This window comes from Larimichthys crocea, chromosome XXI (genome assembly GCF_000972845.2).
Source record: "Larimichthys crocea isolate SSNF chromosome XXI, L_crocea_2.0, whole genome shotgun sequence".
Classification (NCBI taxonomy): domain Eukaryota; kingdom Metazoa; phylum Chordata; class Actinopteri; family Sciaenidae; genus Larimichthys; species Larimichthys crocea.
Window position 1 is genome coordinate 20,586,749 of NC_040031.1, and position 15,654 is coordinate 20,602,402.

A 15,654-nucleotide genomic window follows, 5' to 3' on the forward strand; every position below is an offset into this window, starting at 1 on the left:
AGTAAGAAAAAAAAAAAACCCAAGGGTGTGCTGGACTGGAGGAGCAGTTAAAAATCAGTTTCAAACATGCACCCACGCACACGCACATGCAACACACATAGAGAATAAGTTAATTAGACTGAATCGCTTCAGGGATTTGGCAACTAAATCATGCTTGGCTTTTTCTCCAAGCTCACAATGAAATTTAATTATGTAGTGCAACTTATGATGGCAGGACGCACCTGCAGAAAGTCCAGACCGACTCCAAACACTTGAGCCTCACTGAAAACTCAGCCGAGTTAATATCAGCTGATATAAGCTTATATCACAGATATTGGAATCAGTGTACATGTGGGCGATAAGTACAGACATGCAGAAGATATTTTTGAGGACATTTAGAAACGCTGTTGTCCACCAAAGATCCATCCATCTATCCATTTTCTGTAACCACTTCTCTTTATCAGGGTCACTGTGGGGCTGGAGCCTATCCCAGCTAGCATTGGGCGAGAGGCGGGTAAAGGGTTTGACTGTAAAATGTCTCACTCAGTAGATATCTTAGTCACTATTATTTAAAAACAACAAGCAGCACTAATTAACATTTTAGTTTAACAATAAATTGAATGTCTATGTGTAACCTGAAAAGCGTCACCCAGTGTGACAGATCCATTTTAGCGTGTTCCAGCTCATTGTTTTGTTAATGTTGCTCCATATCTACTGCACGTGTGTTAAAAAGTTATCATGTGTCCATATTTGGAATTATTTGGAAAAAAAGGTTTAAATTAGCTTAGCTTATTGTTAGGCTGGCTCTATCCAAAGGGAACAAAATCTGCCTACCAACACCTCTAAAGCTCACAAATCAGCCTGTGCAGTAGTTTGTTTAATGCATACAAGAACTAAAATGTAAAGGTTTGTAGACCACATAAACTGAGACCAAGACCAGACTGTATCAAGGCAGTATGTATGTAGCCTACTTACTATAGGTAGATTATATTTGATATTCTCTTTCGCTGAGGCGTGTTATCAGCTGTCTCAGCAACCGTACTGCTTTGTTTGAGACTGAGACAAAACCTTAAGAGCAACAACACTGCCTGCTGCAATAACCACTTGGAGTTTTTTTTAGCCTTCAGCATGCTGGTTGGTGAATTATTTTACCTTTGGACAAACCCAGGCTCGCTGTTTCCCTTTGTTCCCAGTCTTAATGCTAAGCCAAGATAACATATTTCCTGTGTAGGCATGACTGTGGTATCAGTATAATAATATAACATAGAACATTGGACTATACATTGTTATAAGAGCTTTTAAACTAAAAATCCAGTCAGGCTGTAATGTTTACTCACATGGACACACATCTCACACATTACTTATAAATTCTTTCTCTTCTCTTTCTCTCAGATGTTATCCCTTTCAAGTAGCAAACATGAAGTCTGTTAAGTTACAGATCAAAACATTTGCTGGTTATTACATATAGTTTTCAAAGAGTTCCTTCAGACAAGATATATGGTCCTTTTTGCTTTGGCCGGCTGCAGTGATGTGCTGGTTGATCACCATCATTAGCATCGTCATCCTCTTCTCTTTTCTCAACTACACCTTCATTTTAAAGAAGCTTCATATCCACACTGTTTGATCTCCCTGGGAGGGCTTTGAGGATTAGCTAAATGACTCCACAGTTAGCTTTTTAATCACACAATGCCTCCCCAAAATAGTGTCCTCTCAGCTAATGCCTTATCATTGTGCTTGAGAGTCAGACTTGGCACTGCTGTGACCCATTTGTAGGATGTTGGTTGCCATCATGTTGGTGTTTATGAAATATATAAAAATAAAAAATGACTGGGAGAGGACATTTGTTCTGATAAGCCAGTCACTATCTCTAAACTAATTCCTTTCATGGTTGATCAGCTCACGGATACTGGTGCTTTAAAGCACCACAGCTTGGTAGAAAATCACTCTCTCCCTTCAGGATTAATTACACCTAATCTTTGGGGTGTTTCCAGTGGAGATTTTCTATGAAAGACCAATACATCTTTGTCAGGAACAGTCTATGTTGATTACATTAAAACTGGTGATTAGATTTTCCTCGGTTACATGCACTCACTCAATGTGACCACTGGAGGGAACTATTTACTACTGAAGCGTGCTGGTAGATCCTGTTAGATCCTCCACTGGACTTTTTTAAGGAATGTCCCGCCCACAGAAAAATGTGTTTGAGCTGTAAGATGCAGAATGGTGATCTCTGACATTATTCTGTGACATAACAACTAGTTTGGAAGCCAGTCGAAGTCCAAAATACAACTTATGATAATGATGTGATGTGATGGTGATGTGGAAATTTGAAGCTTACCAGACACAAACTGACAAATACAGTTTACCGTTGAGTAGCAGACATCTTGTGTCATCATTTCATATTCCTCATTTTTTTTTTTTAAAGTAGCTTTTATTTTTTATTGATTTTTTATTTATTTACAGTCTGCCCAATAAAAATGCAACAAAAAACAGTTACTCAACCAATAATTTAGTCAAGAAATGATGCAAATTTCAGCTCTCCTTTATCAATCACTTGACATAAAAGCTTTATATGAGCTCACTGTTAAAGCATCCACATTCCCTGTAACCCTGTATCTCCAGCCTCAGTCTGGCCTTAATGCTGTACTTCTACAGGGCCACGGCATCAAGAGTCGGCCCAGCCTGCAGCCTGCAGCCTGTCTCTGCGAGTCAGGTAGCCTGATATTTTTGCCTCATCGATTAAAAGAGATTGAGATGTTGGCTTTAAGTTAACATAAACATTATGATAAAAATATAATTATGAATATTATATTCAATTTCTGCCAATAGATCCCCTTAAATATTACACACTGGATCTTTAGCTGTTATTTAATCTCTCTGCTCTTTTAATATATTTTGTTGCATACATTTCATGCATGAAACATTTGTCATTATCAAGGTGAGAGAGCCAAATGACAGGTAACACTCCCGATCCATACTGGATTTTTGGGGCCAACACCCAATAATCCTGATATCTATATAATAGGATATTTTACAGCTGAACAATAAGCCTTATTGTGAAAAATGACATCAGTGCACTGAGACAGTAAACTTCACCTGGAATTTAGTAATCAATACATAACTGCATATATTTAAAACACAATCAAAGCATGATTCATATGTTTAAATACTAAATTATCCCAAGCAACTTTTTCTGCAGTATGTCTTACAAAAACAAAAAAAGTTTTCACATCAGATGACATACACCACAACTGATATATGTGATAGGCATACCAATACATCAGTCAGGTTCTACTTTTATTGTAGGGCTGCAACTATGCATTAACTTCAGGTATATTTTCTTTTAACTGTGAAATATTGCAAAGCCAAATGTGATGCTTTAACATTTAGTCTGCCCAAGTTTTAAACCCAAACTCACATTAGAGAAACACAAAATGTTTGACTTCTACAATAAATTGTAGAGTAAAAATAGTAAATAGTAAAAATATACAAAAGTTGTGATCAACAGGATAAATTATTTCAGTGTGTGTAGCTGGTGAACATAAATTAAATGATACTCTGTCAGTCAAACGTTCACACACAAAAAGACACAGGAGAAACGAGTGTTTATTGCATAAGCTGCCATGGTTTCACCACAGCAGCTCTTTTATTAGCAAAATCATGGCGATTAGTTCACTAATGTGCCCGTCCCATGGAAACAGAGGGTTAGGGGTCTTGGGGGGGATATGTAACTTGAAACCATCACAGCTCAATAACAGTGCACTTGTACTCCACAACCTGTCTTGTCTGTCTGTCTATGCACTGAACACAGATCTACGTATGGTCCTACTGTCTGCTACAAGGCCGCCATTGGCATCCTCTTTTCAAAGCTTCTCTTTACATCATGATTCAATCGGGAATGTTACAGTTTGTCGCGGCGCACTAACAACATGCACTCATAATTAGAGAGAGTAGCTTCTTTTTGGTCGTTTAGAAAAATAAAACTTTGAAAGAGGATGACAAATAGAGGAATAAAGTCCCTTTGTTTTACATTGTGCACACATTCACTTACACTCACACTCACACACACACACACACACTCACACACACACAGGCTTTTGGCCTCAGTCAAAACAAAAGCTCCCACTCACAACACACATGCAAACCACACATCCGAAAAGGTTTACACGCAGCTCTCACAGTATGTCAGAGTCAGAGTGAATTGGTCTACAGAGTGACTTGGTCTTAACTTGGTTTGTCCAAGGAGGCAAAAAAACAAAAACGATGAAATAATCTGAAAGAAAAATAAGATAATATGGACTCTGGGGTGGAGTTGGGGGGAGTAACATCTACATGAACTAACATCTAATTCAACAAAAAGAAACACTGCAACTAAGGCATGCAAGGCACCTACAAAACAAGAGACAAAAAGTGTTCATTCATGGACAAAAAGGGAAAAAAAAAGTCAAGGCCCCCCCCCCTTTTATATAAAATTTAAAATAATCATAAAGGTAAAACAAGCACATTTTAAAAACTGTGAAAAATCCCCGGCCATAGACAGTTGTACAAATACTTTACACAAAATGTTTTTTCTACACACCGTCTTTAAAACTTTTAGAGATGAACATAAGTTAAGAGGTTAAAAGTGACATTCTCAGCAGGGTCCATGAAGTTCCCTCCAGTCAGAGTCCCCTTGAACAAAGTCACTTGGTAAGCCGGCCACCGTGCTGCCTGAACAGAAACCAGAACAAAGACGTCGTGATTACGGGAGAGAAAAACGTAACAGACAGACAACAGCTCATCCTCAAGGAGGCGGGCTTTACCTTTAGAAAAGGCCGCAGTCCTTCAGGTTGTTCTTGATGATGACATCGGTGACGGCGTCGAACACAAACTGCACGTTCTTGGTGTCGGTGGCACAGGTGAAGTGGGTGTAGATCTCCTTGGTGTCCTTTCTCTTGTTCAGGTCCTCAAACTGGCACTGAATGTAAGCTGCTGCCTCCTCGTAGGTGTTGGAGCCTGAAGGGGAAAGGGGACACAATTAGGGCAAACCGTGACAGTTTCATCAAATTCAATTGAAGTCCCTTTTAATGTAAAACTGAGATTAAATCATTACGTTTACTGAGAGACAAAACATTAAAACTGTGCACTTGGTATTGACTGAAATACTTGATACAATACAAGCTACTTGATGAAAACAAAGCCTTTAATTATAACCCACAAGGCACCTTTTATTGAGGTATTTTTGTAGATTTTGTATGATTTGGAGCAAAAAATTTAAACATTTCTCAATCACTCAGTCTCTCAGTCACTGGCACCAACTCTGAGCTCAATAAAACACAGTAGAGTAGAATTATCACATTTCTGTCCATGTCAGCAAAAACTGGAACTGTACCCGATTCATAAAAGCACAACTGATGGCATATAATATGTATAATATAGTGGCCAGTGAGTGAGTGTGTGTTGGTTTCATATTGTTTTTGACAGATATTAAACCTTTTTCAATTTTACACAAGTTCGTTCTCTGAACTTTAATCACATGGAGAGTCTGATCGGCTTGTTCTTCACAGTTTATACACAAATGAAGTAGGCAGAAGATGGAAAAAACTTTATATTTTAAAGAATTTGCGTCTAATCCGTTCTCGATTTTGTTTTAAGCATAAAGCAGCCCACACACAGGTCAAGAGCAGAGGAGAGGGGAGAATAAAGAAATGTCTGTTTGACATCTGTAGAGACCGACACACCTTTGAGTGGGGAAACAAGACTGATGTTTGCTGAATGTGAGTTTTGGACTTCAGTCACTACAGAGACTAAAAACCTAAAAGAAACTGTTTTAAAACCTATGTGTAGATTTAAATTATTAAAACATAAGGTCTTTAAGACTGTAAAACATAATTCATGATTTACTTGAATTTGTTTGAGCATTTGTAAAACATTTAAAAAGAGTTGAGACTACCTGATTAAACACAGACCTGCAGACAGCCTTACAAATAAGCTTGGTCACTTAAAAACCCCAAATATAATCATCTAGACCTTAATGGTTTATATGTACAACTAACATGGAGTACAGTATTTGCATGTAAAACACAGCTGCTCTGCATACAAGTGTTTCTGAACGCCTCTCTCTCTCACCTGCATATTCTGGGTAGCAGATTGTGAGAGGGCTCTTTTTGATCTTTTCCTCAAACAGGTCTTTCTTGTTGAGGAAGAGGATGATGGAGGTGTCTGTGAACCACTTGTTGTTGCAGATGGAGTCAAACAGCTTCATGCTCTCGTGCATTCGATTCTGAATGAGGAGAGAGGCCTTATGTTAACCAACCAGAGAGGCAGCACAAACGTATTTTTAGAAAAAAGGGTACGTGAAGGTCAGGAAGGTCTTACCATCTCCTCGTCCTCAGCCAGGACCAGATCATAGTCACTCAGAGCCACGCAGAAGATGATGGCTGTGACTCCCTCAAAACAATGGATCCACTTCTTCCTCTCTGATCTCTGACCGCCTACATCAAACATCCTGCAAGAAAGATAGACACACGCCGTTAATACAACACAAACAAACGTTCACTCATCAAGTGTTAATCTGTCTGTCAACCATTGATAAATATTACATATTTATCTGTAGCCACAATTGACATCTTCTAGATTTAACCAACGTTTGGTGTGGCCATTATTGATGCGCTAAAGTGATTTGTTTGCAGTAATACTAATAGAAGTACTAGTTAAAACAATGATTTGGATGCACAGCGAAGAGAACTAGCCTGATAATTTCAACAAAGTGTTCTGCCCTAACCACTCAGTAGTGAATGACGTGTTCTGCTGCCAACATCAACATTTTTAGTCCACATAGAAGCTTCGGTGGTAAGAAAAGTTTAGGTTTTCTGTCACCATTTTTCTGATGTTCCTATGCAGGAAAACAAATTCTCCATTCTTAATCCCGCCTACCGAACTCTGACTGGTCAACTGTCGTCACTGAGAACATCATCAGACCTGAATAAATCTAAGAGGTGGAACCCAGTGGCCATCGTATTAATACAATTCAATGACTGGACAAACTGATGGTGGTTGTACTCACTTGAAGTGCAGGTCCTTGAAAGTGAAGTGTGTTTCCACAATACCAGTAGTTTTGACTCTGGTCCTCAGCACATCCTGCTGGGTGGGCACATAAGCACCGTGGGATATCCTGTCCAAGTCATTCAGGTAGCTTTGAGAAGAGGAAAGTCAACAAGAGAGAGACAGAACGAGAGAAACATTGACCAGGTCAAAAAAGAAGAGAGGTTTATACTGAAGCTTAAGGGTGGGGAATGTTGCTTATTCTGCCAAATACAGGCCCACACTAGGCCCTGTATGCGTGTCAGTGCATCCAACTCACTATGCAGCAGAGTCATTGAGCTGGTACTCTCGGGAGCGGCTGAAACAGGCCTGAACTCCTCCGTCTTTCCACAGCCGCTGGATGACCCCGGCGAGCTCGCCTGTCATGAAGCCTTCTTCTGCTGAACCAGCCAGGACGAACAGCTGCCGCGCATCATCCTAATGAGACAAAGCTCCTCCGATTAAAGTCATAATCCACCATGTTTTCCATAGAAACATAAGTCGGGTTTGCTCGGAAAGTGTGCATATTTTCCTGTTGCACAGTTGTTGACAAAATATTGACTCTGTACAGATGGATAAATGTTAAAATAAACAAAGCATTGCCTTTTTTTTACTTTTGGGGGCATTTTGCTTTATTGACAGGACAGTAGAGAGAGAGAGACAGGACAGGCAGGGGATGGCCTCGGGCTGGACTCCAATCTGGGCCACTGCTGGGCTTGATATGTGGTAGGTCTGCTACCTGCTGAGCTACTGGGGCGCCCCAGATTTGCAGTCATTATTCATAAAAATCATAGTGAGAGCCCTCAGCCACTGACAGACATGACAATGTAAGTGATGAATTAAAAATGACATTAGTTGTCTGTTCCAGCCTTTTTAGCGATGACATGTTGCATAAAATTAAATTTCCAAAGCTACACAGTGTCTTCAGCATGTTCTTGGCCCCAAATTTGATATCTGTCAGAGCATAAAATCAAGAAAGAAGAGCTGTGGGTGTTAAAATTGGTCACGATGACAGAGCCAGGCCAGTCACGCTGAGGCAATGAGTAAGCCTCTTGTTTTGCCACGGGGACCAAAAAACGGATTTAAAAAATGAAACAAGAGTCTGTTTAGAAAAAAGAATAAAATACTCAGCATTCTCCGTCTGGTAATAATATACTACACCAAGCGTTGCGGATTACTGCTGGTTACTCTCGTTGACAGGCAGCTCTTCTGTCCATGAACACGTACTTTAAAACGATCCTGATCAGCAGCACAGCATGTTTCAACTGAAGGACCCCCGGACAGTTCTCATGTCAGTAAGCCTTTGCATTAATGAAGTGTTATGAGCGCGATACCAAATCCCTACCAGCTCTATCTGACCTGCTGCAGACGAGGGAGTGAGGAGAAAATTGCCCAGTAGGGAAGGGTGACATATGAGTAAGTAGCTGTTGCCCTTATATTACCCAAGCTATGTATTTGCACAGAAATACAACTGGTAACATCCAGCGGAACACAGGAAATGTCAGCTTTGTTTTCCTTCACTTACCGCTCTGGCCGCATCCGCAAAGTCGATCTTGAGGCGTCCCATGGCTCTGATGATGGCGATAATGGACTGGATGGTGTTGCTGTAGACCACGGCCTTGTACTGCTTACACTCTTCCTCTGAGTAACCCGCTTCGTGGATGATCCTGGCACACAAAGAGAGGACGTTAGCACACGTTTCCAAGTAGCTTTATTGTGGATTTATTCATCACATAGACTGATATGCTGAGACAAACCACACAGTTACTGTTTTTTGCAGAAGTTGACGGTCCAAGAAGAAGGGAAGTGAGCCGATTACTTGTAAACCGAAAGATGTTTTGCGTTCACAAATTGAATTCAACAAAGATGTATGAAAGGAATCACACAGAGAGATGCTGTGATGAAGTGTTTTAGCCATATTTAAATTATGTGGTTCCAATTATTCAAAAACTAAAAACACTCCCCATTCTCTTCCTAGTGCATGCACACTTAGTGGCTTGTTTGTGTCCACAGCGACGTGTAAAAATAATGACAAATGCCTGTGTAGCGCCTCTCATGCTTCCCACAATGGTACTAAAGAAAGCAGAATTTACTACTTTCATTTACCACCTTCAGAAAGATTACAGGAAATTACAGTTACTCAACATGACACATGCCAAGATAATGATGATGATCATAATTAGGCATCTGATATCCCAATTTCCAGCTCACTGTAGAGTAAAATGCAGAGAACAGTGAGTGAGTGTTTCACCTGTTGATTACTAATAATCACAGCTGTGTCAGGTGATCTGGTGCGTATTTAACAGTGTGTGTCAGTTCTGGTCTCTGCAGTCTGACGTCAGTCAAAGTGAGTAAAAACCCTGTGTGCTGCTGCTGATGATTCTCTGAACAATCAGTACTCCTGCAGCGATGATTGTGTGTTCAATGTGACACTTACTTCATCTGTTTAACAATTGTACTTTTCCCAGACTCTCCAGCACCTGAAAGAGAGAAATGACATTATAAACGATACAGTTTCATGAGGTTAATTAGTGTATAAATACAATATACAGTATTCACTAAGCCCTCCCCAAGGATACCTGCTGCTTGGTGCGATATAAACACACCACATGCATACACAGCTTTGAGCTTTATTTAAATTTGTCATAGTTCCTGTTGAATGACGAGTTCGATCGGACATGAAGCTTTATTCATTCACCTCGTGGTATCAGGAGAGGCATGCAAATTCAAATAAAATCATGTTTTCATTTTGGTCAAAAAGCACAAAGCTCTTCATGTTTCAATGGCCGCGGACACGCCTGAGAAGACACACATCCCTGTCTGTTTACCAACAGATTTTAATGGTACGAGGAAAAATGCAGCTTTCACAATTGCATTGCATTAATTAATTTCCCAGCACTACAGATGTATAAAATCACACTGTGTCTGTTTTACAGTTTATGTAAACAAGAAAGAAGGAAACTGAGAACATTTCTTATGCACGTGTTTAGCCCTTGAGGGGATTAAATGGCATTTTGGTGAGCGTTCATTAATAATCAGTGCAATGCTCCTTTTCCTGCTTTGTTGCTGTTGGTTTACGTTGCACTGAAAAATCAACTCTTAACTTAACACTACTTCTTTGATTGAGGTTTTACAATTACAAAACGTAAAGTTTGTTTAAGAGCAAAATCAGTTCATCGCTGCATCTCTGGTTTTACACCGAGCTAGTTTGGTTGCATTTTTACAGAGGTTAAAATAATTCTGCAAATGTCTGCTGCTGCAAACTTGAGTGTGAATCATTTTCTTTTTAATCAAAACTAGATATAAATATAGAAAGCTTAACAATTTAAAACTACAGCAATCAAAATTCACATCGCAGCCCTGCAGATGAAACAATCATGTATAACTGTTAAATTTATGTTTTATGATGTCAGGTTAAATCTGCCAACAATCTCTGACTATATACTTTTTAAATTTCTTTTAAAGAAATTTGTTAAAATTCAGATCAAAAACTGTGACAGAGTGCGAAGAAGTGCCTAATGCGCTGTCCAGCCAGGTCATAGTGCAACTGGATTAATCAACTGGATCCTCTCGGTAATGAGATTATAAACCGCTTAAACGTCCCTGAGCTGGGCACGCTGCATCAGCCTGGCTGGTGCATCTCATATGGACCATTTGATGTCTGTGAGACGAATATTTGGTGCTACGTGAGGACACAAAAAGGTAAACTTTAAGAAAGACGGTGAGAAACACACCGTGGACTAAATCTGTGATCCGCATGACGTGTTTGGTACAAAGTCTCTCATACAGTTCTCCAAGTCCCTCTGAGATACAGGCGTGTTTTCAGCTGAGCACACAACATTTTAATTACCTTACCTCTGCAGGGACTCTCAGCTCTCTGGTGAGGAGAAGTGTTCACCAATTCATCGTCCCACATGATAAAAACAGCCACACAGCGCAGACACAGAGCTAATATTACTGCAAACATCACAACACACTTAAATTTAATTTCCAAACACACACACACCTCAGTGAGTTGCTCAAATTCAAGGGCTTAAAGGGTGTCAAAAAGAAATGGAAGAAGTAAAATGGTAATTTGTAACTGAGCGAGGGTGTTTGAAAGGGCTACACTGGCTGGACCAGGGAACACACGTTGCCCACAGGCAATATGAGGCGCAGATATCTCCCCAGAGAACAATAAACACTGCGTCTGCATCTCTTCTGTGCCGCATTTTCTGCCACTGTACATGAAAATACCATTAGACATACACAAAGATCAATCTTTATGATTTGCATTTGTATTAGTTGGGAACACAAACAATCCTACATCTGAGGAAGCACTCCCACTCAAAACACTCTTCGTCTCAAGAGCATGCCATTTGCAGATTACTGCATTAATGCAAAACTGCAATAAGCCTGTAGAGGTAAAGCTGCATATCTCTGTGTTTATTTCAGAAATACACACACACACACACACACATACATATAACATCCAACGTCACAAAATGTGGAAGTGAAAAACATCCATGTGCTCAATGACACGGTAATTTCCCCCATGGGACAACAAATCCCCAAACCAATCCCTGACATCTCGTGTAGGTGCTTGTGGGGAATCGTGACAGGAAAAGGCACAACCATGAACATTCAAATCAGGTCCATCGCAAACGAGGCATAAACATACAAGAACCGACTGCGGCAGCTGAGGGCGACGTCCAGTGTGTGTGATTGTGGTCAAGTCACATGCCTCGGAAAAAAAACAAACCTGTGACACCTGATGACACAGAGCAGAGATGAGCTAAAAAAGACGGAGATCGCATTTTGCATTGTGGACTACATGGTCCAGTCTTTGTCGTGTACGTGTGTGTGTGTATAGTTGCCACAGATGCTTATTGCGTTGAGCGAGGCTGCTGAAGTTGCTATGCAACCTCTTGCCCGTCTTTTCCTGACTGAGACAGCCAGCAGTGGCCATTAAGCTACAAACGATAGCAAGAACTGAGAGAAGGTGTGGCAGTCTTCCTTGAAACAACAATGAGCCGATTTCAGCTGAAACTGTGACATGTAATACATTGATCATGAGGATCAGCCATCAGGGGTTGAAATGCTTAATCTTAATCTCTGCATTACAGTTCAACCACACAACATATGGGGACACATTTGCCTGTTGTAGCTGACTGAAATGAGAGTGCCAGCCTCTGCCTGCTTTGCCACCACATTCAAATGACCGCATCAATGGTTTCCCCATCAGCTGACCTCGTTTTTGGATAATGACCATCAGTCATACACGAGAAATCATTACATCATTAATAAAAAGGTAATCCTTTAAAATGTTCCGGTCTGCAGTTGCCATAGACACCGCTTTGATCAGCTGATAAACCGACTCTTACATCGTTTATAAAGGACATTTATTTAAACATCTGTCTGTAAATATGAGGCTGTGTCTCAGTTTGTGTTGGTCACAGGTTCAGACGGCCTGACGTGCGTTAGTGTTTATTTCATGTGAGAAACAGGAAGAGAGCTTAGCTCCTCCACTTTAAACGCGATATAAAATAAAGCATTATATAACACTAACAAAGAGGGCACAGATGTTTCAGACGGGCGGACCTGTTGAACAAATCTCAGACCGTGTTTGAGGTTGAGCTTTATGTGAGCTAACTAATCCGAGCTAGCCTCGGCGAGCTAACACAGCGTTAGCCGGGAGGCTAGCGGCTTAGCTCAATTAGCTTAGGGCTGGGTGAGAGCAAAACTTAAGCTGGTAACTACTGCAAAGACTGAGCTGGTTTGAGTTTAAAAGGGGATTAAAAGACAGAAAGTAGCTTAATTAAAAATATATATATAATAATAAGCCTGCTGCACCACCGCACCTCTGAGTTTTAGTCAAATAAAGCGACTGAAACTCCTCAAAGTTAGCCCGTCAAGTTACCGCAGCCAGACTCAACTTTCATTTCAGCCGCACGTTTTTTAAAATGTGTAACAGCTGGCTGCAAGTTTGCAGCACACTGCGGGTGGAGGTGGTGGTAGTAAAGTCTCCTCTCCAACAAACAGACCGACACCCAGTCCCTCCGTCCATCCATCTTTCTCTCACCGAGCAGCAGCAGCTTGACCTCCCGGGCTGCCTTTTCTCCGTCGTCCCGCAGATTCCTGTCGATCATCTTGCTCCGCTCCTGCGCCGCCTTGTCGTCCGTGCTCAGTGTACATCCCATCTTCTTTCAACCTGACCTCCGAATAAATAAGGGGGCAAAAAAAACGCAGACTACTACAACACAACTTTAACTAGGCGTCGTGCAACGACATGCGAGAGCTACCGAGCTAGCATCCGAGGAGGAGGAGGAGGAGGAGGAGGAGGAGGCAGTCGGTCGGTCGGTCTCTCCCAACACTTGAGATTCAAACACGCCCTTTGCCTCGCACTCAAAACTCCCCGATCACACGGCCGAGGCGCCTCAAATAATATAGCTAGTTGACCTCAAAAAGCGGCTTTCTCGAGAGTTGACTCTCCTGTTTCCGTTTCAGACACTCAAATGAGTCGAAATCGACCAGAATCGTTCACAGAAACACGAAGGAGGCGAGCGGAGGCAGCATCTGCGGCGAGTCCCTAACTGTTCGCTTCCTGTTCTTGGCGCATACCTGCGAACTGCGCATGCGCGAAAGAGCAACAAGCTTCTTTCAAATGTTTAAAAGTCTAATTAATTAATTAATTAATTAATTTGAGAAGCTGTGATTACTACTGTGAAACTGTGTTACACCGCCTACTGCAAGAAAAGAGGAGAATGCATGCAAATATTGACTGGATCAAATAGACACAAGTAATACATTTTAAACTTACAAAGTTCGACTTCAAATGACATAAATTTGAGGAATAAATCAGAATTATGACTAATTGGCTTACTTGATTCAGTAAATTTGACTTAAAATGTCAGGATTTTGATTGCTATATCTCATAACTTTGGTTTAACAAGTCAAAATATTCAATTGCTCTCATAGTCTTACTTACTGTGTGAATTTTTAGTATTTCACAACTTAAAAATTGGATTAAATGAGTAAAATCTGAGTCAAAATCTTAGTTTAATATGTCAAAATACAGATTTTCTATATCAGTATTTTCAAGTCAACATTTTGACTCATAACTTATTTTCTATATCAGTATTTTCAAGTCAACATTTTGACTCATAACTTACTTAGAATTTAATCATACTTGTCATGTCATCATTTTAATTTAAGCCAAAATATTTTTGATTTTGCAAGCCAATACTGATTCACTATTTTCATTCAGTACATTTGACTCAAATGTCACAATCTCACTATGTCATGATTTTGATTTAATAGGTCAAAATATTTTTTTGTTTATTATTTTCTTTTTCTGCTGATAACAAACTTTTATATTTTAGTGTTGTTTACAGACCAGTTGTTGACCGTTACAGTGTTTTCCTGGCATATTGTAAAACATATTTGGAGTGCAGACTATCAGGCGACAAGTCAGGCAAATCAGCTGCAATAATATTATGGCAAATGTTTGTTTTGCTTTGAGTATGCAACACAATGGGTGGGAGTGAGAGATTAGTATAATGCATGCTTCATGCTGTTAGTGCTGATTTGCATTGGAAGCCTCTGTCATGAGCCGCCAATATTCAGTAACGTGTTTGCATGTGCAGCTCAAACAGAGACGTGCTGCTCAACAGAAACACTTCTAGTGTTGGAAAGTTCAGCTATTTGAGAGTTTCTCCAGACGGAATAAATAATTATATATTTGGATACAGGTGAAAGAGAACTGATTTTGATTTATTTCTTTACCTCTTAGATTTGTCTAAATTATAATGCTCAAGGTTCAAAAGTTCAAAACATTTATTTGTCATCCCATCTACAAGAATGTACAGCTGAAATGAAATACCACTTCTTCTGACAAAACACACAAGACAGAAACAAAGTGATTGTGAAGGCCTGTTGTCCTGCAGTGTTGTCAGGTAATCAAAGGACATGGCATGGCTCACACCCTGTGGTTAATGACCACATCCAGGAATTCAAATGATCAGCGGATGATTGTGTGATTCAGAGCTCAGGCTAACCAAAGCACCTGAAATCTGTACAACAGAAATGAACAGCGCATAACTTTACAAATGTGACTGTAGACGAGAACTTTATACTTATTATAAGGGACACATATTTATCTGACTCAACTGTATGATTATAAACTGGCAACTTGTCCAGGATGTACACCACCTCCCCACCCCCATGAGCCTAATAAATATAAGCTGTCGCAGAAAAAAGGATAAATAAATGGACTGTATGATTATACACATGTGGTGCAAATATGGAGATAAACTGAATCAAGTTCAGTGTTTTCTTCATGTTGTTATGTTCAGAAGTTGTTTGACCTCAAGTGAATCATCATTTTCTCTATGGTTTTTATGTATAATCAAGATAGGAAAGGGTTGAGATGTGGTCAGAATTCATCTCCTCGCTTTACATATGATTTCCATTGCAGATGGCCAGTGCATCATGCAAACAAAGCACCATATTTTTTTTCCAATCCACTCTAAGTGATCATGGAAGGATTTTTCCACATGCATGAGCAGAGGAGGCCATCAGGTTAACAGTATAAAAGCTTTTTCTAATAAACATCAGTGATACGACAAACCAGGC

At 40.2% G+C, this 15,654-nt stretch overlaps 1 protein-coding gene across 1 annotated transcript; it reads right to left on the reverse strand.

Moving 5' to 3' along the window:
- Positions 1-3,582: 3,582 nt before the first annotated feature.
- LOC104940444 (guanine nucleotide-binding protein G(i) subunit alpha-1) lies at positions 3,583-13,654 on the reverse strand. Its single transcript, XM_010757052.3, has 9 exons — positions 13,103-13,654; positions 9,479-9,521; positions 8,567-8,708; positions 7,322-7,479; positions 7,025-7,153; positions 6,337-6,466; positions 6,088-6,241; positions 4,782-4,974; positions 3,583-4,689 (listed from the first exon to the last, which is right to left on the reverse strand). Exons 1-8 carry the CDS (start codon positions 13,218-13,220, stop codon positions 4,784-4,786), a joined length of 1,065 nt encoding a protein of 354 aa, XP_010755354.1. The 5' UTR covers positions 13,221-13,654; the 3' UTR covers positions 3,583-4,689; positions 4,782-4,783.
- Positions 13,655-15,654: the final 2,000 nt, after the last annotated feature.